At 42.7% G+C, this 26,951-nt stretch overlaps 3 protein-coding genes across 8 annotated transcripts in view; 2 read left to right on the top strand and 1 right to left on the bottom strand.

Annotated features, from left to right (window-relative positions):
- Positions 1–26,951, top strand: part of LOC118426514 (coiled-coil domain-containing protein 157-like) — a 1,184,186-nt gene that overhangs the window by 744,642 nt on the left and 412,593 nt on the right. The gene's annotated exons all lie outside the window — the stretch shown is intronic.
- LOC118426556 lies at positions 1,338–6,517 on the bottom strand. Of its 2 annotated transcripts, none has more exons than XM_035836051.1 (4): positions 5,547–6,517; positions 4,790–4,837; positions 2,485–2,532; positions 1,338–1,483 (listed from the first exon to the last, which is right to left on the bottom strand). In XM_035836051.1, exons 1-4 carry the CDS (start codon positions 5,911–5,913, stop codon positions 1,356–1,358), a joined length of 591 nt encoding a protein of 196 aa, XP_035691944.1. In that variant the 5' UTR covers positions 5,914–6,517; the 3' UTR covers positions 1,338–1,355. The 2 variants fall into 2 exon arrangements, with proteins under 2 accessions (XP_035691944.1, XP_035691943.1); XM_035836050.1 differs by having other exon boundaries at positions 1,339–1,483; positions 2,485–2,547; positions 5,547–6,478.
- LOC118426531 (alpha-(1,3)-fucosyltransferase 7-like) lies at positions 8,048–10,538 on the top strand. Of its 4 annotated transcripts, none has more exons than XM_035836013.1 (2): positions 8,048–8,258; positions 8,795–10,538. In XM_035836013.1, the coding sequence occupies exon 2, from the start codon at positions 9,153–9,155 to the stop codon at positions 10,518–10,520; it is 1,368 nt and encodes a 455-aa protein (XP_035691906.1). In that variant the 5' UTR covers positions 8,048–8,258; positions 8,795–9,152; the 3' UTR covers positions 10,521–10,538. The 4 variants fall into 4 exon arrangements, with proteins under 4 accessions (XP_035691906.1, XP_035691905.1, XP_035691903.1 ...); XM_035836012.1 differs by having other exon boundaries at positions 8,048–8,262; XM_035836010.1 differs by having other exon boundaries at positions 8,048–8,319.

The following is a 26,951-nucleotide window of genomic DNA, read 5'->3' as shown; positions in this document are numbered from 1 at the left end:
TTTCAATGCGAACTTAAAACCACAGCATTAAAAAAAAAAAAGTTAAACCCGTCCCGCGCCAAGGGCAGTGCCCATTTCTGGCGCATAGAGCGGTGCCCATCTCTGTTTCGTTAGCTCTGGGCCACACACAACGCAATCACTACAGCAGGGGGCTAGTCCACTGGTAGTGGTGTGTGTTCAACTTCCATACTCTTTCCCGAATGCTGAGTGCTAAGCAGAGAAAGCAGCATGTACCATTTTTATAGTCTTTGGTATGACTCGGCCGGGATCGAAGTACAGCATACCATCTATTATATCGCTACCACAAAACAAAAAAAACCCTCACATTTCCACTTTAACAGTACCACATTTTCTCAATCAAAATATGCACCTGCACACCCAATTTAGGGCAAGTTACACTATTATAATAGCGAAATCTGTGGAACTGAAATGAAAATGGGAAACCTAAAATAAATTATGCATCCCTTCTCACCAATCTTCAACATATTTATGATTTTCCTCCTCTTTTCAATACATAAATCTTAACACAGTCCTTGCTTTAAATTTTCAATTTGTACAAATGCTTGTATAACCTTTAGTATATGGATCTTTCAGTACTGCTCTATATTATACAACAAGCATCAAGAAATGGTTGACAACTTCTCTGGACGTACATTTTGGATTTTGAAAAGAAGGATTTGGATTGAGAAAATAAATGGTGTCTTTTGCAGCGTGCAAAATACCCACTTGCACATTGCAACAACTTTTTGCTTGGTGCAACTTACTTTTAAACTCAGGTTGCACAGGTTGCAACTTAGATTTTGAGCCTCAGAACTCGATTTTGTTGTCAATTTACTTGATTTTTTAGTTTGAAACAAGTAGTAAAAGGTTATGTATTGGACCTGATGATATATTTTCAGAAATTAGTGAATTGTAGGTGGTGCAACTTGAAATTAAGTTGTGAAACGTAGTTTTGCCCCAGGTTGCACACTGTGCAACCTCTGTATCTGTATCTATATAGTCGGTATAACCGCCGTTTGGCGTAACACACCAGCTTCGCAGGCACGCGGCGCTGCAGCAGCTGCTTATATTACACCGAACGACCTGTCACACCTAACTTTAGCACATCTATCTGCAAGCGTTCTTTAAAACTATCCAGAGAAGATGCCCCTACTGTGCTTGGTGATAACAAATTCCACTCTACGATAGTTCTGGGAAAATACGAATTTTTGAACACATCAATCCTAGGTTGGTAACTCTGGTACTTGAAGTCATGGCTGTTTCTTGTTCTTTTTTGAGCTGGTATGATGGCTCAGAAAAGTATTTTGTACACTGTTTTGACACTGTCCCAACTGAGGGAAGCTGTTCCGTTTGTCTCACCTTCCGCTCTGCTGGATGATCTGTGTAAGATACTGGTTCCTACTCCGGGCCTCGCGCAGGGCGTACTTCAGGTCCCGGATCTCCTCCTCAAGAAACAGGGTCTTCAGTTCATCTAACTTGTCCTCTGTGGATTTTAAAAAGGAAAAAAAAAGAATATAGAAAATTATTGCTTTTGCCTAATCAAAAAGAATCATTTTCTGTAAATGCAGAAACTTTTGTGGTGGTTTAATGTTCGCGGTTTTCGCAATGACCGTTTTACTGCAAATTTAAAACCACAGTGAACATTTTTTCCATGGCGCTAACGTGAACTTAAAACCACTGCGAAAAGTCCCTTTTCGCGCCACCGCGAAATTAAATCCCTGCGAACTCAAAATGCATACACTCAATTACATGTAGTAGATATCAAGATATAGGAATGTACATTTGTAGCTTTGATTATTATATACATTGTACAAGAAAAATGTTTTCACTGCAGTGGTCCGTACCAAAGTGCTGTATTTTCTCTTAGAAAACTTACAGGCAATAAAACTTCATGATGACATCCATGTTTAAACACATCATACCTTGAATTCTTTCATACCCAGCTATCAATATTCAGTGCAAAAACAGTTATTTCTCAATTCATTAATAAGAAAACAATGGAAGGCTAAAATGCCTGGTTCAGGGTTGTAGCAAGCACCTGTCCTACCATCCTTTGAGGGAATTTTGCAGCTGGGGACGACATAAAATTTTGCCCATTCTGTCCTCTGTGACGGACAAAAATCGATATGTAAAGATCTCCCTTGTGTAATTTTTCACCAAAACAGATGTTGTTGAACAACTTAGTCTACCAGCAAAATTCTCATCTCAAAATGTAGGAAATAGCATTTCAGGTGGTCAAGATTTCAAAATTTTCCAGGGGAGCAAGCCTCCAGACGCCCCTAGGAACGTCGCACCTTGGGCGCTCGATAGGATTCAAAATTGAGGGGATGGAAAATGATTTCAGGCTGGCTACAACCCTGGCCTGGTTTCAGCCAGTGAGAATTATTCACCTGGAAGCAAAATTTTCAAAAGGACTACTTTGTCCCAGAACAGACTTATTACTTGGTAAGTGAAAGATAAGAACCCTTCAGAAAACACACTCACCTTTTGTAGTGCTACTCTGGTCTTCAGTGCTGGAAACAGAGCTCAGTTCTGGAACAATAGAGGCTACAGTATATATGAATATAGCAGTGATGGGATGCTGTCATTTTATATTTCATTTGTAGACTTCCTTAAACCTTAATCTCTCTTAAATTGAATCAAAACTTTTCAAAAGTGAGTGTTAAGACAAAATTCCACACAAATCTAATGCATTAAAGTTGAAAACTTTTCTGGTGATCTACAAGCAAACATATTTCAGAAAACTAAATTTTCATATGTCGATGAAGGTTAGACATCCAGGTAATAAGATACGCCAAATGGCTACAAAAACAACTGGATATGATTTTTGAATTACATGTACAGATTTTTAGATTTACAATTACAGTGTAATTGATATCCATGTTGTGCTAATCAGAAATATTGCAGAATAGAAGTATCATACAAAAGTTTGGAACAGTTGCTTGTTTCAAATGTTGGATGTAATAGTGGATACTTTTAACACATTAGAATTCAAATTAACAGCATGAAAACAAAGCTTCGAAAAAATACAGCCCAAGTAGAAGCATTCAAGCCTTGTTAATACAGCGAATAATCCGAAAGGAGTGATCGGTCAAAGGGAAGAAAAGCTCGGACATAAAAGGCGATGTTTGACCAAGGGTCCTTAATTAGTTTGCAGGTGTGCAAGCCTGATCCACTGGAACACTAGGTATTTACTGACCGGGGGTTAGAAGTTTGTTCCTCACACAAAAGTACAAGCCGTTGCCAAGGGAAGCTACGCGGGGAAACAAACCAATGAATCGGCAGCCCACTCTTGCAATGACCGTCAAGGGCACTTAAGTATAGAAGTAAAATTCAGCTTGTTGCTGTGCTGAGTGCTTTTTGTGATGGCAACGGTAATTTGGAGACATTTTCTCAAGAGGAGAAGTGGTTGGAAAGTTTTGAAACATCTGTTACATGGCCTTTTTGTTAGTCGTATATTATTCATATAATAATAATTACCATTTTATAAGTACAGTCCTGTCCGGTATGTATGGCTGTATCTGTACTAGTATACACTTTTGTATACGTCAATGTAGGCTAGACATCTAGGTAATAAGATACGCTAAAAAGTAGTTACTCAAGCAACTGGATATGTTTTTTTTTCCAAAACCATATATCCAGTTCTTGAGTAACTACTTTTTGGCATACACTTTTGTATACTTTTAAAACAGTGTCGCTGTTTAAAGTAGTGCCTTAATAAACTTGTGATTATGCTCCCACCATATAGTTTTTAGGCATGTAGTGGTGTGCATAAAGTAGCATTTCAATACAATGCAAAAGACACATTTCATTTAGCTGTTTTAAAATGTTTTGTGAAATATACTACAGAATCTAAAGTGGATTTTCCTAATGAAATATGCTACAGAATCTAAAGTGGATTTTCCTGATGCATTTAAGGTATCTTAATAATATTGACACACTTGAGTCATTTATTTATTAATTCATTGAGATCTACCATATTTGTAGAAGGATTTACATACCAGGTGATTATATATAATCTTTTCAAGATGCCAACCTGGAGACCAGACTGTATCAAGTCCGGAAGGACTCCTACCCTTTTCGATAAGTGAAGCAGGCTTGAAGTATAGCTCTCCACAAACTTGGAACCTCCATTTAAAGTCCTATTTGAGGGATAGCCCTACTCATTTGCTCCTGACTGAAGTGAGGAAAGTTGTGTTAAGTGCCTTTTCCAATATTGTTAGAACAGGGTTGTAGCCAGCCTTGAGTCATTTTCCATCCCCTCGACTTTGAATGGAAATTCCAACAAAGGCGTAGTGTTCCTAGAAGGGTCTGGGGACAAGTTGCAAAAAAAATTAGAAATCTAGACCCTCTGAAATGCTATTTCCTGCATTTTGAGGTGTAAATTTTGCTGGTAAATTTTATTTTTTCTATATCTTTAATATCGACTTTTGTCTGTCCCAGAGGACGAAATGGGTCAACATTACAGTCTGACAGTTGTTTTACTGAGAGAAAGTATGAAGGTGTGTCTATTTTGCCATGTAACCATGCCATCAGGTGTTCCTTCTATCGCTAGTCCTGAAAGTGTTGACCGCCCACCCGCCCAGTTCGTTAGCTCAGGACAGGGAATTGACAGTAATTAGAAAGGAAAGATGGAAAGACAGACTAAAAGAAACAGGCCAGTGTTATAATAGTAAACCCGGGGCTGGTATAATAGCCCTCAGCAGGCCTGACAAGAATGGTTACCAGGCTGGGTTTACACAGGTGTGTGAATGAGTCAAAACAGGTGACAAAACTAAGCTGCACCTACCTTTCTTAGGGCTCAGTCCCTTACTCATGATCAACTTAAAATGTAGATCTGTGGATGAAAATACAAAAAAAAAATGTGAGGGGAAAGTGTCAAATATGTCTAAATTACAAATTGTAGAGGAAAGTATGGTAAATTTGGTTAGTTTTGCGGGGACTTGATTTTTTTCGGCGTTGAAACTGCTGGATCAAAACAGCTTTGTAGTGATGCATTTTGAACACATATTTGTGTTGTCACAAATTTTAGTAGAGAGGTGAATCATGAAAATGAATTACACAGTAATTATCTCCATAATCATTTCATGCTATTACAGTAATTACATGTCTTAAATGTTTATTCATTAATTGCTCAATTTGTGTTAATTTATCACTCCATTGATCAAAATGGTGCTTAAACTTTTCGAATGAAAGCGAGCGCTAATTTTTTAAAAGAAACTTTCATGATACCAACTGCGACACTATGGACAATTAAGTCGTTCGCTGCAAGTTGATAAGATAAATTACTCATTACCTGGTAACATAGAAAGAGCAGCTGATTTCACAACAGGTTATATATGTATTGTGCAGCTGTGCACGAAACTTGTGAGACAACAATACGAGGTTCAACCTGTTAAGTTATCTTTGAGTACCTGTAACAAGCTTAAGATATCGCTGTCTACTCTTAAGACTTGGTTGACAAAGCATATGTGTAAAGGGACACACTTGTTTTAAAAACTCAATATGGCGAGTGCGGGGGGGGGGGGTTAGGTTTAGAAACTCACCTTTATTTTCTCTCTTAAGACCTTCTATTTCGTCGTGAAGACTTTTCAAGACGTCGCCGTGCTGCTGCTTAAGAAAGTTCATGCTTTTCTGGAGATGTTGTACTCTGGAGTTGGCGTCCATGTCGCCGGTACCGAAGAGATCGGAGTCCGTGCTCTCGGGAGAGAACTGCACTCTCCCCGCCGAGCCTTGTCGGTCTCCCCGGTCGTCGTGCTGGCTTCCAGGGGGAGGTAGAGTCTGTAGACGGTCCCGGAGGAAAGGTCTGGGGTACCGGGCTTTATCTAGCGTCCCAACCCGCGACCATTGCGGGAACTGTGCCTGTAAAGGTGGCAAACCTGATGTGGTCGAGTTGGCAGCTAAACTGGACATCGTGTCAAGTAGTCCTTTACAACACACTTCGCCGCATGCAAAAGTGTATCAGCCTTTTCCCCAGTCCTGTTGTCGCTCGACAGAATAAAATTTGACTGTCGACTCGATCCTAGGACGCTTCTGTGTGCATAAACACGAGAAAAATCCAGGGAATCCCGATACAAAAGCTCAGGAGAATGGGTCCTCTCGACTCAGCTGTATACGCCTGGAAAAAAATGGCTGTCTCTCACAGAACACAGAAGGTAAACATCACTGTTTCCCGCCAAACTGTCTTTGCGTGCAACCTCCCAGCTATGATCCACCGTCTTAATTTATCTTCCAAAAAGGATCATCGTGGCGACGATACCCGGTGTGTCATTGCCATTTTCTGTGGTGTCCCACTGTACCCATGAACTGTAGCAATTCACCATGAAAACATTGATACATTATCATGCAAATGCCCGTTGCCAAGAAGCCACCCGCAGTAGGGAGAATTGACGGGGGGACCTCGCAGAGAATATTCCAATTTGCTATCTTGCGTCAAAGGAAAGCATGAATGAAATGTCAGTTTGACTGGACGTCAGTGACAAATAAGAATTCATTCAGTTGTTGTCATATAAACGGTACATAAACGTTTTATAAACATATTTATGCGGGATGCGGCAACAACTCATTTGCATATTCTCCCGCGGTATCCAGGTAAATCCTACACGCATACCTGGACCGATCCATTTGATGGTAGGGGGACGTGGCATCCACATTCGCACTGGTTCCTCAACATTTCCCTTTAAAAATAATCTTTTTACGTACTTCTTGATATTGAATCTTTGGTCGACTGATGAAATACATAAATTTACATATTTTTGTGCTGATATTCCGTATGCATTAGGCAATGCACTGCTTGAAGCTTCGAAGACACTTCAAAGCCAAGAGCTAGCTGTGACCAAGGACTTGTATAACGCCCTTGCTTTGACCAAAAATCCCTTTTATGCTCCGTCGAACCGACAAATCACGACTAAGTTCTCTTTATTATCACATATTTTTGACGATTTATCTTGGATTACGTCCTCTGTTTGCTGTTTGACACTGCTAATGTCATAACTCAAGATCAAAAAAGTGACATGGAAAGATTTATAAAAAATTCATACTTATGCATCTGGCATGTGAACTTTTTGTCAGCTGTCAAAGAACTTTTACCCACACCCCTTCAGACCAATTTTGGTTCCTCCTTCGCTTTACAGCCATTTGTTGCATGCTAAACATAGTGCGATCGCGTATCACATTGTCCATTGTTATAAAAACATGGCCTAAAATAGAATCTATTTGAAACCTAAGTAACATTACGAAATTTTACCACTACGCATGTTAATCAGATATTTTTGATGGAAGTTTTCACAATCACGGTAGATGACAGATATCTAAAACATGTTTTCTTTCTCTGTAGGCTTTAAGATATATCAGCTATGTACAGAGATATAACAATACAACGGTGAACAACGGCGAAATTGCCTGTCTTTCGGAAGGCTCTAAATACTAACGTTAACGTTAGGTAACATCCACGCTAGTAAACAACCCAGTCAAAAGAAGTACCAACATTAATTGTATGAAGTTTTGAATGAACCAGCCTCATTCGCAGACCTTGTATAGAACGTTACATGGAGCTATGGCAACGGTGAAACGTTCTCCCCGGCACCTGGCCCATGTTAAAAATCGCACATCAACCCTTCCCTAAAAGAGACTCGGACAAACCTAAAAGGTTTGCGAGGAGGCTAGAATGACCAAGGAGGTCTACTAGTTAGAGATGACTTATTTGAGATGACCAAGCTTGCGTTGCTATTCATCAAAACAGGTGTTTTTATTGAATAGCAAAGAGGTCAATTTTCGTCCATTGCAATGACCTAACTATGCATTTCTAAAAGATCAAAGAAAAGTCCAGGTGTGTGACACGTGTGCATTTACGTTCACACGTTTTCCTAACCCATTCCGTTTTAATCTAACCCATGGCATTCGGCATTTGTTTGTTTTGTTTTGTTTGTTATCAAAACAGAAACGACCTTGTAATTTCACGTAAGGCGTCATCTTACGTCCTATAAATGAAGAACACCGAAAGACAATCCACGTAGTCGCAAAAAAAGTGTCACCCTAAACCTTCTGTGTTATGAATTCATACAGGGAGTATTGCCTTTATTTATTTGAAAAAAATGCAGGCCGAAAGATCACATAGAATATATCATTCAAATGCAGTCAGACGAGTCTGAAAAGTTTTTCCCAAAACAGTTTGGTAAACCGCAAAGGGTGACGGGTAAACAAGATGGCAGCCTCCTGGTCCAAGAAATGACTGAGTCGAAAGTCCACAGATAATTTCTGTGGGTAAGAGCTTACAGAGCTACATTTAGAGTGAAAACTCGTGCTTTTGATACTTTACAGGTACCTTGAATCAATCCAATATGCTTTTCTGGCGCGAGGTTTGTAATTTAACGTTAAAGTAATAGTACAGTGTTTTGGGGTTTCTGTTTATACTTAGTGTTAGTCAAATAATTTGTTGCAATTTGATGGCCAATGACATCTACTTGCAGTTGAGATTGGCCGAAATAATTACATGTATACAGAGAGCATACTGAAGTTCGAATTATGTTTGTCACAAATGAGCCCCATGTTATTGAATCTCTTTGTATTCCAAGATTATGTCAAATATTGCCACATACTAAAAAAAAATTGACACAATATTTTCACAAATGTCATCTGCACGCTGCATCTCAAAATCAGGAATACTGTGGTTAAATATTTTTAACCTGATTGGGATTACAAGATATAATTGCTATTGGCAGTGGTTGCCTCACTTCTAAGTTCTATACGGCTATTGTTCTACAAAGATGTCATTCACTTCTCTCTGTTTTTGTAGCTGAGCATTCTGACTTGCTGACAGCAGTGGTCTTAAGATGAAGAAATGATGATCAACCCACCATTCCATGATTACACCTGAAGCCAAAACACAGGTGGAGAAGCTTCTTGGGAGCTGAATGGTCAAGGCACATACACAATGTGCTCTATCATGAGACAGCATCATCTTGAACTGTCCCTGTGCAATCCCATGGGATTCCCTTTTTAAATGCAATCACAAACAGGAAAGATTTCCGTCCTATTTTTCTTTGATATGTAACATTATGGTGGTAGGAAATTCTAGCATTCAGATATGCTAGAGATCACTTGAACTTGAAGTTTTGAAGACTAAAGAAGAGTGACAGGAAGCACACAGGAATATGGCAGGTGGCACGATTCCCCCGATCCCTACCGTCCCGGCATCAGAGAGATGCCCACTAAGGATCACGTTTCAGCAGGGGTTCCAGCTGTTCATCGCAGTAAACCTGGTGTTTCTGCTGCTGGTGTTGCTGTGTAGCCTGTTCCTAGAAACTCAGGTTGAGACTGTACGTCGGGATGACTATCAAAACAATGACGTCCAAATCCCTACCGTAGACATAGATAGTCTGTATGCAGACCCCAGGTGTGACTTTAACAGAACTTTTAACATCTCTGTCAAACCAAAGTTCTACTCAGTCTGCCACAGCAGGTCTGTTCCGAGGACTTCTGTGAGGGATTACAAGGTTATTGTCATCTGGACGCGATGGTGGGGGGTTCGGCTGTGGGGGGTTCAAGACCACTACTGCCCCTCCATGCCCGAGTGCGTCTTCACGGGAGAACGCGAGCAGATCGGCAACGCAGACGCGGTCGTCTTTCACTACCACGACACTCCGAAGGTTTATTCCAAGCTCGCCATGCCGCCGACACGACTCCCGCACCAACATTGGGTGTGGTTCGCGATGGAATGTCCCATTGTGACCAGACTACGAGATCTGGTGTCGTACAGTGGTGTTTTCAACTGGACCATGACCTACCGAAATGACTCGGACGTTTTGACTGCTTACGGCTCTGCCAGTCTCACCTACAAAATGTTGAAAGAAATGAAAAAGGATCCACACAAGGACTATGCGCTAGGAAAAAAGCAGCTAGCAGTGTGGTTCGTGAGCAACTGTTACAAATACCTACCTCGTTTTGCGTACGCACAGGAACTAGTGAAACACATTCGCGTGGACGTCTTTGGCCAGTGTGGGGAAGTTGTTTGTTCAAAGAAAGATTTTGAGTGCTCGAACAATATCATTAAACAGTACAAGTTCTACCTGTCCTTTGAAAGCTACAAATGCCGTGAGTACATCACAGAGAAATTTTGGAGGAATGCTATCCAGAATAAAGTTGTTCCAGTAGTGTTTGGGGCACCAAAAACTGATTACGAAAGATACGCCCCGCCCGGTTCGTTCATTCACGTAGACGACTTTGAGTCGCCCGAAGTCTTAGCAGATTACCTTATGATACTTGACAAAGATAAGGAGAAATATAATCAGTACTTCAGATGGAGGACTCACCCACCCAAGAGTGCAGTTCCAGAGGATTATGGTAGGTGGTGCAATTTGTGCCAGAGGCTCCACCAGGTGTGTCCGACAGAGAGGAAAGTGTACACAGACTTGGATGGCTGGTGGAAGGGGAAGGACAATGATGTCTGTGAGCCTGTTGTGTTGAAGGATAACTCCAAAGACCCCATGTATGCAATATACTTTGACGAAAACAATAAATGATATCATGATTGTGCAGCAGATTTGATATCCTTTGGATGTTTGGTTATCTAATACACACATGTACATTAGCATTGTATGACGCAATTGGTAATGGGTTTGAAACCACTGATGTGTCACCCATGTTGTGCCCTTAGGAAAGGCACTTTACACGGCTGTCCTCACTTTACTCAGGTGAAAATATGTACCTAGCTTCGGTTAGTGCCGTCTCTCGGATAGGATGGTAAAAGGAGGTCCTGTGTTTGAGTAGAGCCACACCTTGAGCACGTTAAAGAACCCGCCGCACTTATTGAAAAGATGTAGGGGACCTTCTTGGTGTGAGTAGTTCAAAATCTACAGTTCCATGGCCACAACTGGGTCAATTGCTGTCGTATTGGGGTCACCTGAGTGGCGCCGAATGGCATCTCGCTCTAGACACTTGCAACAGTCGTATTGAGGTCACCTGAATGGCAGCTCGCTCCAGATCCTTGCAATTTAGCCCTGCCTATTGTAAGCTCCTCACAATTCAGCCCCTGACTGAAAAGTAGTGAGAATAGTCAGCCCTCCCAGTAATAATAACAATAACAATGTGTGTGTGAAGGTAAAACCTTGATAAAGTTGTCTTTGTAAAAGTGAAAATATAACCTGTGATAGTCATTGTGAACACGTGATGAAAATCAGAAGGACCCTATTTGCAAATAAGATGCAATATGTGTTTAAAATGAAAACAATTATAATTGTGTTCAGGTTTTGTTTACTCTAACCCAGAAACCTGTAGTGCAAAACAGCATGTAGGCAAAAGCTTGATTTAGGTTTCTATGTTAAAGTTGATACTACATCTGTATTGGTAGCACTGGGTAAGCACCCTCACATAACCCCATCAGGGGGATAGCACCGGAATACTGACCAGGTAAGAACAATATTGGTAGTAGAAGCCAGTTTATTGCACAACGGATAATCGCACACTTCTGTTAATTGCACGGAATCCCCAAATCCCCTGATGGTGCTGCCCAGCTTAATAACTTCGCTTTGTTGCACCATTCAGATAATTGCACGAAATGCCTTGGCAAATGGGGTGTGCAATTAAGCGGCTTCTACTGTATGCCTAGGAAAGAAAAGTTACTATATACTTTATGAACTGCGATAAGTGGTAGGATGAAAGTGCCCTGCAGACCGATTTGAACAAATAAAGACCGATACGAATAAATAAAGGTTCAAACAAACAAACACAATCCCTAGAAGAAAGATGGCAGTATAAATCGTGTGCAATTGTTCTGTGCGACATACTCTTATTGCGTGACCGGCCCATGGGTGTGGACAGACAAACAAAAAAATATCTTGTTGCAATCTTGGAGTCAAGAAGTAACGAAGTGTAAAGGTTTGCCATTGTCATTGGATATAGATAGAATAAGGAGTGGACGAGCTATTAATCTCGTCACTTATCTTGTCACTTGCTAAACGTCCGCTCTGGTGCACGCAGGGGCTCATCTCCAAGCAGATGTTGGGCGGCAAAGTTGTTCCATTTTCTTAGCGGCCCGTCTCTGTTACAAACTGCCTACTCAGTACTGGCAACTAGCAGACTGGGCCCGGCAAAACACTTCTAATCCGCCGAGTGGAAAATGGTGAACTTTAACGTAGGGACAGATATCCATCAAAACACCCCCCCCCCCCCATAACTTATGTAGGAACTAGTTCTCTTCCATGACTAATGTAGGAACTGATTTCTCCACCAAAACTGAATTTCGGAACTGATTTCTTCTTGTTTGTAGATACGTAACCTACAATTGCCATTTAATTTGTACACAGGTACTTTTGTTATATAGGGTCCTCGCTCTGTATACATACAAATATGCCAACAAGCTACTAGCACTTTGTTGTAACCGTTTGTAATAACAAACGTAGTGATTAGGGTGTCCGGGTAAACTTACGAACCCATCATAGATGCATACAGTAAAGTTTGGGGCTTAACAATCACATGTTGGGGCCCAGTCAGGAATCCTCAATTAATTTTGCCCGCGAAGATCTGTTTAACGATTGTCGTTAAGCCCCGTTTACAAATCAAGAATTTAGCTCGGCCGAGCTGTCAGCGAGCTCTTAATTAGGAGGAGGCATGACCCTGATGCCTACGAACAAATGGCAGAGTTTCTTCGTCGGCATCAGGGTCATACCTCCTCGTGATTTCGAGCTCGCTGACAACTCGGCCGAGCTAAATTCTTGATTTGTAAAGGGGGCTTAAACGTTTCCCATGAAAGCACAGGGCTGAACATAATATTTCTACATCCTATCTTTGTTCTAACGGCGGATGTGCCTGGCGGCCTGCGGCGTGAATTAACTCAGGTCATCGTTGTCTTTGGGCATCTGGTGTTTTGCGCCTTTATTCATTTCATATAATTTGGTTTTTCACCTTGATCAAGAAGAAATAAAATAAGAATGATACATAATTCATTAACATAACATAAACAGTGATTCTCATCGACTTAAAGACAGGGTCTTGTCTAGTCGTAGAGAAAATCTCCAACACGAAGATGACCAGACTTTGCTGACCTCGAGCTCCGACTAGACCATGCACTAAAGTCACCCACGCAGTCGCATACCACATAAGTCGCACATACTAGTACTAAACTCGGCACAAAAAGTTTGGAATATCGACTTTAGTATATCATATTTCCACTATTTCTGCATACATTTCAATGTATTATATATCAATTGAAAGCTCGTGTGATTCTCTTTTCTATAGTATCAACCTTATTATGACTGTAAACTCATGAAACGAGCACCAGGCATGCTTACAGGAGAAGGTCACCCAAAAAAGTGCCCAAATTTCCCTGCTTCTGTTCAACTCTGTATCGTCCTGTTGGTATGTGGTGCGTGTGTCAGTGACTCCGTCAATCCTATATTCACATCACGTTTGGTATACAGAACATACTAGTTTGTTATAGCACATTTTAGTAGAGTATATCTGCCCTTTCGGCAGTTGGATATGGACGAATCAATGCGTGGAGGCGGCAAGGAGAACCGCACGCTGACACGGCAAGAGTAACTGTCAGCGTTTGGTGGTGGAGGCAGCGTCATGGTGTGGGACGGTATAACCGCCACAGGAAAAACAAGACTCGTCACCATTCCAGGCAACTTCAATGTGGTGAGATAAAGGGAAACAATCCTCCATCCAGTCGGAATATCCTACCTCTTCAATATTGGACCAAATTCCATTCTGCAAGATTAAAACACTCGTCCACACATAGCAACTACCATCGCAGACTACCTCTAGGATGCTGGAGTACAGTCTTAGGATGGAATAGCCTTCCTACGGTTTATGGCTGGCACCTCTTGGTTCAAATTGTTTGCTTGAATAAAGAGTAACAGTGGCTTTGATTGACATGTCCTGTTTATTCAACGTGCCTCCATTCACAAGTCAATACCGACTGAAGAAAATGAACTGAATGGAGTGTTTGACTTTAGAAGGGTAATTGCGGCACTTTATTTTTATGACCACCCTGTACGCAAACAGGCCTGGTGCCCGTTCCATAAATTTACAATCATAAAATACTCTACACAAATATGTTAAAAGTAAACTGGGATGTTCTGTATACCAAAAGTTACATGAAAAACGATCGATTGAATCATTGTTACCCGCGGCCATAACAACCAGAAGATACAGTTGAACAGAAGTGGGGAAATTTTGGCACTTTTTTTGTGTGACCCGCTCAAGTAAGCAGGCCTGGTTCTTGTTCTATGGGTTCATAATGATAATGAATTTGATACCATTGGAAAGAAAACGACACAAGCTTTCTATTGATACATAACAAATTGAAATTGATGCAAAGACAACAGAAATATGATCAACCGAAGTTGATATTCCAAACTTTTTGTGCCGAGTTTAGTAGCTGGCTCTTCACATCCCATACTTGATGTGATTTATTACACCGAGCATATACTTTTTGCACACGGCGACCTCGTTCATCAAATTTTAATTGACGTTTTGCATATACGTTTAGAAGTTCAGGAGGAAAAGACGATCGTTTGAAGCAATTCTATCACGATGAAAGTACATACCATGTACCACATGAAGCCATTTTGGACATTTTGGCCTCACCTTTTCCATATCCACGAAGAAGCGGTAACTTGGAAATGCCACGCCCAACTGACACGTCCCCAACACTGTCCCCTCCCCCTTCTCTTAATTGAAGCAACAGGTTGAACGGCTTTCGTTTCTGCGTACTGTCATTTTCGGGCACTGTCATTGGTAGGTAGTCAGGGGTAACTCGGTGTAATTTATGGTTTTGGCCAGGGTTCTGCCTTCACACTACTCTTGTGTCACTGCGGGGTTCGTCCACTGCGTCACTGTTTTGTTATTTTCTCCGATTTTTTCATAATTTAGATATTGCATAATACGTAATAGTAAGACGACAGAATACACAAAAAGTAAGAAAAGTAGTACTTTATCTCTGAAATTCGTTGAGTATCTTTCGAACCCCGCAGTGACGCAAGCGTGACGCAAATGCAGTGAGAGGGCACCTGTAGACTGGGTATATTAAAAGAAGTGCACATCGCACCTTAGTTGCCCTGTTAGAAATATATGACAACTACTTATGAATTCATAAATAATTATTATCTGATGTATGGTAACTGATATTCTTTCATTTGTATTCAGAATAAGAGATGCCGATGTTGATTAACCTGTCCAAAATCTACTATCTACACACAGGGGTTAATCTCCAAGCAGATGATGGGAGGCAAATAAGATGCCTTTACATTTTCTAAGCTGGTTGTTTCTGTTACTAACTGCCTCGCTTCGTACCAGCGCTTGAAGTCGCCATTGAAGTGGGAACTGATTTCTCCGTCAAAACTAACGTTATACCCGGTTAACTATACCACCGGGAGCTCGTGGCTATATATACCGTGCTGGAAGTGTAACAAGCCCGCCCAGATGATTAGCACACGCCGGAGAATTTTGTTACGGGGTTAGCGCTCGAAATGCCAGAAAGACAGCCTAGGCCCTAGCATGGATACCAGTCCCTCGCTCTATACTATAGCCCTTTCGCGGTAATGTATAATCCTTATGCCAGGGAAGGTCCAAGCCCCAGTCTCTATTTGCACTCAGAGGTAATGGCATCCAGTTTCTGATAACTATACCCGCGGAGTGCGAGAGATAATCAGGGCCCGCGTGCTGTGTTTGGCGGCGGGGCTAATCGGTTGCCGGCCCGAAGTGATTAGCGAGTATAGCACGGCGGTCTGGATACCAGGCTACCTAGGCCCCTAGGCTGTCATAATGTAATAGCCTTTATTGCACATTCATGCCCTATCGGGCTAAGTACAGGCATATAGATACAAAGGGTAGTAATGCAGTAAACATGGTTTCTAAGACTAATCTAGAACATAAATTCTAAAACTATTCTAATACATTTGTTCGGCTTCTTCTCGTTTCTTAGTTATGTTAAATATGTAGCTTGAGATGTGTTTGTATAATGTCGTTTGATCAAAGCTCATAAGAAAAATGAATTTTTCATCACTAGACATATATTCAAAGCGAGGGAACTTTCCTATAATATGGCTAAAAAGAATACTTCTATCGCTACTATATAAACTACAATCTAATAGAAAGTGAGATTCATCTTCGATCTTGTTCAGGTTACAGAACTGACAGACTCTTTGCTCCAGAGGTGTGTGGTTGTGCCTCCCTGATTCAACACGGAGTTTGTGGCAGCTGATTCGTAGTTTGGTGATAATAGATCTTTGTCGTTCGTTCGGAATCTTAAGATACTCTTCTTCGTTATAGGTGGATTTGAACAGTCTGTATGAGCGTAATTTGTTCTTTGCGCATTTGCCCTTGTTGTCATTATGAATTTCGCATAGAAATGTTTGAAAGTAGATGTCCTTTAAACGTTGTTGAATAGCAGAGATGATTGAGGGCACTTTTGAAACAATTGAGTGTGGAGAATAAACAGGCCACTCCTATCTGCACGCAGGGGTTGATCTCCAAGCAGATGAATTGATGGGAGGCAACGCCGTCTTTGCGTTTTCTTAGCTGGTTTAGCTTAGTTCTGTACCGTCACTTGAAGGCGCCATGGAAGTGGGAACTGATTTCTTCACTCGCAAAACTAACGTTAGCCCGGTACCTTTACCACCGGAAGCTCGTGGCTATCTGTACGGTGCTGGGAGTGTAACCCGCCCGCCCAGTTGATTAGTACACGCGAGAGATGTTTACGGGCTTAGGTTGAAATGACAGCGCTCGAAATGCCAGCCAACTTGAAGGACGGGCTATCATAAACAGGCCACGGCAAGAAACAGACCCATGCTCAGAAGGCTTGTCCCGGCAAAATACTTGTAAGCCACCGACTTAGGGTAAATGGAGACCAGGTTAACAAGACCTGATTTACTAAAGCTAAGGGCACAACCCGCCGTACGTGCAATTTGTCCGTACGTTTTTTTTGGGAGGCCACATCCGCCACGTATTTCTGAAAACGTGGGGAACGACTGGCAAGAGCAGGGTAGGAGTACTTCAACGCACGGCACACAAAGTTTTGCCTTCACGTAAAGCTCTACGGCGTGTCTGCGTGCTCCAAAAACCCGTCAGATTCCCTACGAGTTCGAACGGAGGCGGTACTTACCACTTACGGATCCAAAAAGATTTGGCACTTAGACTGCACGTATTTGCACGTACGGCGGGTTGCGCCGCCCTTAGCTTAACGGATTCCTTCTTGTCAGTGTAGACACGCACCACAATGGCCATGTGTACGAAGGTATTTCAGTTATTGGGTGTCTGCGTAAAGTTACAAACCCGTCGTAGATGTGTAAAAAGGTCGTGACTTGACAATCACTAGTCTGTGTAACGCAAACTCTGCTGTTCAGGGCTGTAACTAGCCCCTCCCCGCGGCCCGGCGGATGTTTGGCGGGCTGCTATAAGCGAGATTTAATCAGGCTAGACAATCACATCTTGGGGCGCAGTCAGATACCCTCACAATTTGGGCCCGTAAAGATCTGCGCAGAGATTGTAGAATTAGAAAAAACGTTTCCCATGAAAGCACAGGGCTGAAAATAATATCTCTACGTACAATCTTTGTTCTAACGGCGGATGTGCGTCGCGGCCTGCGGCGTGAATTAACTCAGGTCACCGTTGTCTTTGGGCATCTGGCCGGTTTTGCGCCTTCTTCTTTTCAAATACTTCGTTTTTTCACTTTGACCAAGAAGAAGGATGATAAGGATGATACATGTATATAAATATTATAACATCAGCAGTATTTCTCATCGACTTAAAGACAGGGTCTTAGAGAAAATCTCTATCACGAAGATGACCTGACTCTGCCGATCTCTGCATGCCCGTAGCCAGGATTTTGGTTGGGGGGGTTCTTTTTAGTACTTATGGGACCATCGAGCGCCGCAGGCGCGAGACTCACGCCGAAGGCGTGAGCTGCCTAGGGGGGTCCGGGGGCATGCTCCCCCGGAAAAATTGAAATTTTGACCCTCTGAAACGCCATTTCCTACATTTTGACGGGAAAAAATCACTTGTGAAGTTTCATGGAATTTCTAATAAAAGACAAGGCTTTTGCGTAAGTCTTTGAGGCCAACTCCCTCGACATATTTTCACCATGTCCAACACCAAAGGCGAGAGGCATCGCAATGGAGGTCTGGGGAAATTTTGAAATCTGGACCCTCTGAAAAGCCATTTCCTGCACTTTCTGGGGCAAATTTTGCTGATAGACTCACTAAGATTGACTGAAATGTCTATCAGGGAAAAATGAAAATCAGTTATGGCTTTGAAAAAAAATTTTGGACATGAAAAAGTGGACCTTCGAGCCTGAAAAAGTGGACCTTTTGAGCGTGTGGGGGGTTCTTCCGAACCCCCCGAACCCCCCCTGGCTACGGGCATGCTCTGACAAGACCATATACTTATGTCACCCACGCAGTCGCATTCCACACAACTTGTGTTGTTCAAAACCAGCTCTTCACTCCCCATACTTCATGTGATTTATTACATCCAGCAGTTAAACTTTGCACACGGTAATTTCGTCCATCACACTTCATTGCCACGCCCACCTCGACTACTACCACGTGAACCAACACTGCCCCCTCCCCCTTCTCTTGAAGCAACAGGTTGAACAGCTTTCGTTTCTGAGAATTGTCATGATCGGGCACTGTCATTGGTAGGTAGTCAAGGGAACAATAATTAGAGACGCCATTCTTGTGCTATAAAAAACTTTGTTTGAGCTCATACGGACATACCGAGCGCAGAAAAGCAGTTTTCCGAAGCGGACTCGCCTCTTCTGTGATCTTCTGTTTGGAGAACATCTGCGGTGAATGAAACAAGCGTGAGTGCGGTCTCATATTTTGTCTTCTATCTTCTTCCTCCTTTTGCTAGGTTGGGGATTTATGAATTTGAACTGTACAATCGACACTTTGTGTGTGTACGGCTGAGCTCGTTGCGCCGCCTCTCCACCCGGTATTACCGTACCTGGGCCCTCGAGCTCGGGGGCAGTGCGACGAGATTTGGGGGCCAGTCAAAAACCGTAACGTGTATCGTATAAGAAGTCTGTTACTTCTTTTACTTTAAAATGTCTTTCATACACCTTGCTCGTTGTGGCAATAATGCACAGCTATATATATTTACGGGTATACTACCAGTAGTTAAAATTTCCATTTTCAACGCGTACGGTTGAAAAAAATCTCTTCGGACCAGAACTTGGTTAGTGCAAGGGGTAAAAAGTGAACTAATCGGCCAGGGGAGTCAGTCCGAGGAAAGGTTAACATTTTCCCCTCCGCCCGTTAATTTGTTAAGGCTTGAATAATCCCTGGGGGGCGTTCCCGCACACGGTAGCTATCGCTTTCAGGAGGCGCCCGTGAAGCTAAGGGCACAACCCGACGTATACGCACAATTTGTCCGTACGTTTTTTGGGGAGGCCACGTCCGCCACGTATTTCTGAAAACGGCAGGGCAGCCGCGTCGCCCGTACTGGCACGTAAATCCGCAGCCCGATGGCACACAAAGTCCTAGGACAGTTTTTGTTTTATACACACCCCTGCCAGACGGCTTGAACGTTGTAGGGACCAGTACCACGACATAAAACGGACAGCCTTCTTTGCTACTGTTGCTAGTCATTGAAGCTCAAGGCCACGTCAACCGAACAGCGAGGGCATACCAGGAGCACACACAGCGCTGCAGAAATGGGCTGCCTGCGACGCGGATCCGTTTGCACGAGGTTGGGCGGCGCCGCAGACTCCCCGCGGAGCGTCGCAAGTCACCTCCGGAGGTGCCACACTGGTGTCACGTTTTCACTTTTACACGCATTTACTCGGGGAAAAGTGTCCTACGACGCGCGCCGCAAGTCGAACGACGTACGTCGTTAATTTTTTTGCCTGGTGTAGGCCTGTAGAGTCAGTTCCATCCCCGGCTCCGAACGCGCGTTAATTGATTTATGGCTTAAATGATCTCAACTCCAAAGCTACTGCCTTTGTTCAGGAAATGAGCAGATTACTAATATTATATTATATTCCACTGTGAAACCGAAAGAAATACATTATTTCAAACAGTTGCTACAATCTCGCTAAGCTTTTACCACCTTAGAGATCACCAAAAGACTATATTTCTACTAAAAGCACAAAATCCCACCACCATACAGAACGTGGGACAGTTCATTAACCACTGCCTTCAAAGAAAACGCCAAACCCGACAATAGTAATCATTTATCATGTAGTTGATTAGACACTAGTTTTATGTATCACACTATCTACTTCTCTTAGTCCTTGTGCAATTAGCCTTTGGGCATGATTTTGCACTGCAATAAACACATACAGGGCACGCCTGCCTGTACAGGGCACGCCTGGAAAGCAGTGCGCAAAGTACTGAGTGTGTCAACCCTGAAAAAACCTTTCATCGTACCAAGGTTAAGATTCTATAGGCCAACTGCGCCTAACTGCTATGGTGGTCAAACTCCCTGGCCTTGGAAAATATTCTCCCCAAAGCGTACAGATTAGACCCCGAACATCGGCCGCCATTCGTGTGTGGGTTGAGGGGTAGACTTGGGGTGACTTGGGGGAGGCTGTTGTAGATTTTCCTCGGAGGCATGTTGGCCATAGGGCCGAGGAGTTTGCTACGGTAGGCCCTGGAAAGATCTGGAAACATTTTTGCTAACATCGATATCGAAGTGACAGAATGTGAACCGAAGTTTATTCTTCCTTCACCTTTTCGGCATTAGACTTTTCTATGTTCTCAATACTACTAGTAATCGTTGCGCTCCAATGGGCATGTGGGCAACATGCTATAACAGCCTGAGGTTTGCGTTACCTAAATTTATATCTGATCTTCCTCTGATTTCCCGTACTTGCAACAGTGGCCTGCGGACCTTTTGGACATAGTCGTACTTTACAAAACGTCGCACAAGATATCTTGATGATTGCGCATGCGTTGGAATGTTAATTACCTGGGCGCGGCCAGTTAGACGCTCACGTCATACTTCATGGCATGTGTGCGTGGGTTTATACGCGATGTGTGTTCATGTGTGTGTGTCACAGAACAACGGCGAGAAAGAATGATTATTTGCGCACTGAACTGAATGATAAGCGGAAGAAGGAGTGGACGATCAAAGTTTTAAAGATGTCCTCAAGAGTCAAGACATTGTAAACCACCAGTGAACTATTTTTTTTATTGGTATACATATAAGACAAGACACAGTGGTAAATGCACTCTAGCAAAGCTAATATTAACATTACCACTAGGACATTTGAGAATAAAATAAACAAAGGACAAACCAATGTGAGATCAAATAAAACAGTAGTACAGCAGTAGGGTGCCGGATCCAACAAATGAATATACAAGATTTAAAGCAAAATGTTCAATCAGTTTGAAAACGGTTGGTCTGGAGTATGTATGTCTGTGTAATCTGCATAATATGGGTATTTGTTTCTGTTGGTAAAGTGGGTGAACCCTTGAGTAAAAGTTGAGTTAAGACTGGGTCAGACGTAGTTTTCAAATCAAGGGTTAAAAGGTCTTGAAGATTGCAGAGAAGGGTTTTCCTAAGTTGGTTGTAGTTAGGGCAGTACAACCAGTGAACTATTGAAGCTAGTAAGAGGTTTCTGATAAAAGAAACAACAGGTCTAGAGTTCGAGACCCCTAATATGATGATTTGATCTGCGCTCAAATGTTTCCTACCGTTATCTTGGTAGCCTGATTTGTTATATGAAATGAAAGAAATGAAGCAAATTGACCACGATGAAAGTATTTACCATATGAATCCATTTGTTTCACTTCACATTTTCCATATCTAGCCTGAGTACCATCCTATTTCTACCGGGGCTCCTTATACACTCGCTACCCTGAAAAATAGGGTAGCGAGTGTAAAGAGCCCCGGTAGAAATAGTATGGCACTCAGGCTATTCCATATCCGCAAAGAAGCGTTAATGAATGAATGAATGAAAGACCTTTATTGTACATTCATGCCTCGACGGGCTAGGTACAGGTCACTGATAACAGACATAACAGACATATGCAGGGACAACAAGATACAATTTAACTAATTGAAGGTAGGTAGTCAGGGGAACAATAATCAGAGACGCTATCCTTGCGCTATGAACACTGGTCGATGTAGCCATCTATACATAAAGTAATGATAGAGTGGGAAACAAAGACCAAAGTATTTTTCTGACATTCTTGCATATTTTGTACCTTTTTCCCCTAAATGCACAGGCACGAGGCAGGGCGGATGTTGAAGATGACTTGCCTGATCGTGCTTGCCCTGACAGTGACACTCCTGGCTAGAGGCGTCCATCCAGGTAAACTTTCTATCTTTCTCTCCGGCTGAATGTTTCGCAGGTCTTTTTTTTTTTGCAACATTTATCACGTTTCCTTTTTAGTGCGATTTCTCTGTCCTCCTCCCTAATAGATTAAGAAAAAAATATACAGTGAAAAACATATCTGTTCTTTATTTCTCTCAATGACTTCTTTTATATCTACTATGACTGAAAAATGAGAAGTTGAATTTATGTGATGTTTGTTTTGTTTGTATGTATCAATATTCAACATGTTTTGATATGTTGTGACCTGTACTTAGCCCAGTGTGGCAAAATGTGCACTATATGTCTTCATTCATTCATTCACTCATTCATTCGCTCATGTATTTATTTATCCATCCATACATGCATGAACCCATTGATTGATTGATTCGAATTTATTCATACCTCCTTGGTCAATATAGGTCCCATACTTCCGGATTTTCAACATCTCCTGGAGGACGCAGTCAATGGCTCCTACACCATCAGCCCACGCTGCAACGCAAACCTGGAGCTTAGCGAATGTCGACTAAACATTGCTAGTGACCCTTACCCTTGCCTGACTGTCCGACTTCTCCTTTCAACCGTCTTTCCAGGCTTGTCCTTAGACGACTATCGCAGCGGTGTTGCCTCTGATCTGCTTGATGTGCCAGTGAAAGATAGCTACGTAGATCGCTGCGGTAATGAATTGTCGGTTTCAGGAGGCACCAAGAAGCCTATGACTATCGTACCTTCTGTCGTGACACTCGAAGATTTTTCTGTCAGTGCCACGTATGCTTCACCGTCGTCTTTCAATGCCCTGTTTAGTGGTGTGTGGCCTATCGGTGATGTTGATTTTTCGGTAACATTGGAAAAGTCGGACGATGGATTTCTTCTTAAGGGAAAGGCAGTAGAGCTTGCCGGTGTAACCACAGATCGGCTCATCTCAGGTCTTGCCTCGTTTGTTCCTGGTAATGCTGTGCGTGACGAATTCCACCTCCTGAAGCTTGATAGCGTCAGTGTGGAATATGCAAATGTCGAGGTCATGGTCGGAGAAAGCGGTTATAGCCTGAAGCTGGATTTTGACACAAATTTTCTCAACTCGCAAATCTTTGTTTTCCTCAGCTCAGCCGAGGCTGGCAATGGCACGAGTAGTAAATGGTTTTCTGTAGGCATGTCCGTCAGGTCTGTCCGGTTTAGCGATCTCATTCACAATGAAATCGGTGACGAAGTGGACATCCCCATCATGAATGACTTAGTTCTTCCTGAAGCTGCCTTGCTGGCAATGCCAAAAATAACAGAACTAGAACTTGATTATCCGGTCCCTTTGCTAAACGAGGCGGCTTTAGGGTTGGAAGAGATGGAAGGTGAAGGTGGTGTGGGTATTGCCTTTACATTGAAGCTCTCGGACGAAGCCCCTTTGGGGACCTTCTTTCTCGGCTTCGACGAAGACAAATACAAAATCAAAGTCCTTTCTGATGAGTCAATCCCAGTAACTGCTTTGCTGGACAAAGTGATTTCTTCTTTTTCGTCCATGTCTGCTAAGCTTCCTCCTCAATTACGTGTTACCGACGTTCTTGCAGGGTCCCTTAAAAGTTTCGAATTCAACCAGGATACCAACACAATGACGGTCACTGCCGCTGTAGGCGACTCTCTGGTCTTGATACCAAACATCCTTGCTTTGGAGGACATAGCGGCAAAATTTCAGCTAGAGCAGAGTTCCAGGGGCAGTAATGACTTTAGTTTTGCATTAGACTCGGTGTGGAACCTCGATCAGTTCAGTGTCCCTTTGTCGGTCGTCAAAGATACCAAAACACAGGGTTTTTCCGCATCAGGTTCTGTAGAAGGAGATATACCGGTAGGAGCACTGATTCAACAGTTTGGCACGTCGTTTCTTCCAACGGGTGCATTGCGACGCACTCTGCTTGGCATTGGGCTTGAGGAGTTCTTGATTGAAGACCCCAGTGTAGCAGTCATGTTTGGCAAGGAATTTTCGGCCCATCTTGGTGGAAGTGCGGCTATCAGTGACTGGAGTTGTACAGTGGAATTGATCGTGAGTAGAGTGAAGAAGAATTTGGTCATGGCGGCAGGAGTAGCGTTGTCACGCACGGGCATAGTCCCGGCGGTGAGAACTCTTACAGGAGGTGTGCTTGATCTTTCAGTCATTCCAGGGGCAGGTATTTTGTCGAATACCGAGGTTGCCTTTGTGGTGTCTCCTAGCAAAATGCCCCAAGATCTGCACTGGTCTTCTCCGGTGCTTGCCGGTGTAAACATTGAGCAAGGCGTTAATATTGCTGCATCTTTAACACTGCCAGCAGATTGTGGGAATGACTTATTTTGTAAAGTTGTGAAAAAGCTGCTAGGTGCTGATTTTGAGCTGAAGCTTCTTGCAACTCTGACCTCGGCGAGTGAGCTGTCCATGAAGGCCGTGGTCGGAAATTCAGTGTCTCTAGCTGCTGACCTGGAGATGAAAGATGTAGGGTTTAAGGTCGACGCCGGGAGCAAAGACAATGCCATAGGTATAACTGGCACTCTGGAGTTTGAAGACCCTCCTATAGTTTTAACAGGTGAAATCGGAGCCTCCCAGAGTGGAGGGTTCCTTAGTATGACCATGGACGGGATGTGGAATAGGGCGTTCGGGCTGGATTATCTTGCAATCGGTGACATCAATTTCGAGCTCTCAATCACCCCCGAACCCACTGTCATATCGTCTTTGGAATTAGGTGGACGCGCTATAATCGGTTACCAGGATAACCCCAGCGCTATCCCCATCGAAGCTTCTGTTTACATCGGCGTGAACAAAGTAGATCCACGACAGAACTACTGTGCGGGCTCTATAAGTTCTCTGACCGTCTCTGCCATTCTTAAAGCTTTCGGCCAGACTCTCAACCTTCCATCCTTCCTCAAAGACACTGGTTATCCAAAAGGAGCCAGCTTTTCGTATTCCAACCTCCAGCGCACCCTGCCGAATGGTAAAACTATCCCGCAAGGATTCTCCTTCAGCGGGACCTTACAGATTCTCTTCTTTAAGGTAAGTGCGGACATTAAGATCGACTCCACATCTCTGTATTCCAAAATGGTATTGACTCCATTTGAAATAGGCAATGGTTTGATCAGCGTTTCTGGCTCAGGGTCCAATAAGGGCCCAACGGCTGTTGTCGACATCAGCTATGCTCCACCGCGTGCGCAGTTATTAATTGACGGTAGCGTCAGCGTTCTTGGCATGCAAAGAAGCACCAGAATCGTCATGACTGGATCGAAGACCAGCTTTACCATGGAAGGGAAGTTCCTCAACAAATTCTCGGCATCTCTCAAGATTGAGACAAGCTACGGATCTCTCAAAGATGCTGCATTCATGGCGACTGGAGAGTTCGCAAGCAAGAATGGTCTTTTCAGGTACATGTACATAGGTGGTGATTGTATAGTTCAGGTGGTAACAGGTTAACCAAAGGGGTTATTCCTTAGAGCCAGTCACTAGAACAAGACATAGCTGCAGTAAGTTCAAAAGTAAACCATCATTTCATTTATGTCAACATTGTGACTTTTTCCTTGGTCAAGGAGGTTTAGAGTTATGTTTCCGTTGTGAAAATCAAATGCAGTGCCTGAATAAGCATTTGCAACTAAGGAACAGGTTTTTAAATATTCGTATACTCTTTATCATAGACTTATTGTAGTCTTTTATATACATATTTTTTTTGGTCTGATTATGTGACTAGAATTGCAACTCTTGGTCAAACTGCCATTACGATTTTTCTCATCATAAAACGTCATATCATTATCATCCACAGTTCTAATAATGTACTTCTTTGATCGTGCTTGTTAATATGAAATATCGATTACTTGAGCTGAGTCTGCTAAGAAAAACTTAACCTGTATGTGCCCCTATACTAAAGACTATTTTCTGTGATTCAATTCATAATATTCCAACTTTCCCGTGGTTTAGCAGCTTTATGCTGATTTTTATTCACCTCCCGCATTAGTGAGTGTGGCCTTAGCAGAAGAGGCTTGATGGGCGCCAATCCACCGTCATCGTGTAAAGTTTTATTCCGAACTTCACTTTGGAAATGATTTTCAAATGAGCCTAGAGTGAAGTTAGAATAAACCACATGATTTATGATTTCTAGCTCTTTGTGTGATCAAGTGGAGAACACCCTCGACAACTACGTGAAGGAAGCTAACAAGGCGATCAACGATGCAAAACGTGACCTGGACAAAGCCTACAGAGCATGCGATGATGCCAGGAAACCATTCAAAAAGGCTCAGGCAGACGTAAGATTCACTTATAAATGTTTTGACGATTGTGTGCAGAATTGTATAGCCCTACAGTATGCATGTAACAGAATATCTATACAGAACTAGAGTTCGGCGACCTTTATATCTCTATGACATATTTAGAGCTTTTGTAGATTTTATGCAAATGACTTGGACATTTACATAGTTCATGCATGGTGAGGTTCATCATTGACTAACTTGCACATGTCACGAGTATAAAATTCCCAACATTTGTCATTAAGCAGTTTTGCCATTGTTGCAGATTATACGCACACACACACACATGCACACAAAGCATGCAGGCATACTCACTAACTCACTGTCACTCATTCCTATGCCTTTACAAAATGTCATGATTTGTTGCAGGTTAACAAAGCACAACGGGACTTTGACAACGCAGTTGGCGAGCTGAGACGTGCAAGGCAAAGCGTGGAGAGGGAAAAGA

The sequence above is a fragment of the Branchiostoma floridae genome, chromosome 11 (assembly GCF_000003815.2).
Source record: "Branchiostoma floridae strain S238N-H82 chromosome 11, Bfl_VNyyK, whole genome shotgun sequence".
In the NCBI taxonomy this organism is placed as follows: Eukaryota; Metazoa; Chordata; class Leptocardii; order Amphioxiformes; family Branchiostomatidae; genus Branchiostoma; species Branchiostoma floridae.
Note: the sequence above shows the minus strand (reverse complement) of the source record. Positions and strands in the feature narration are given on the sequence as shown.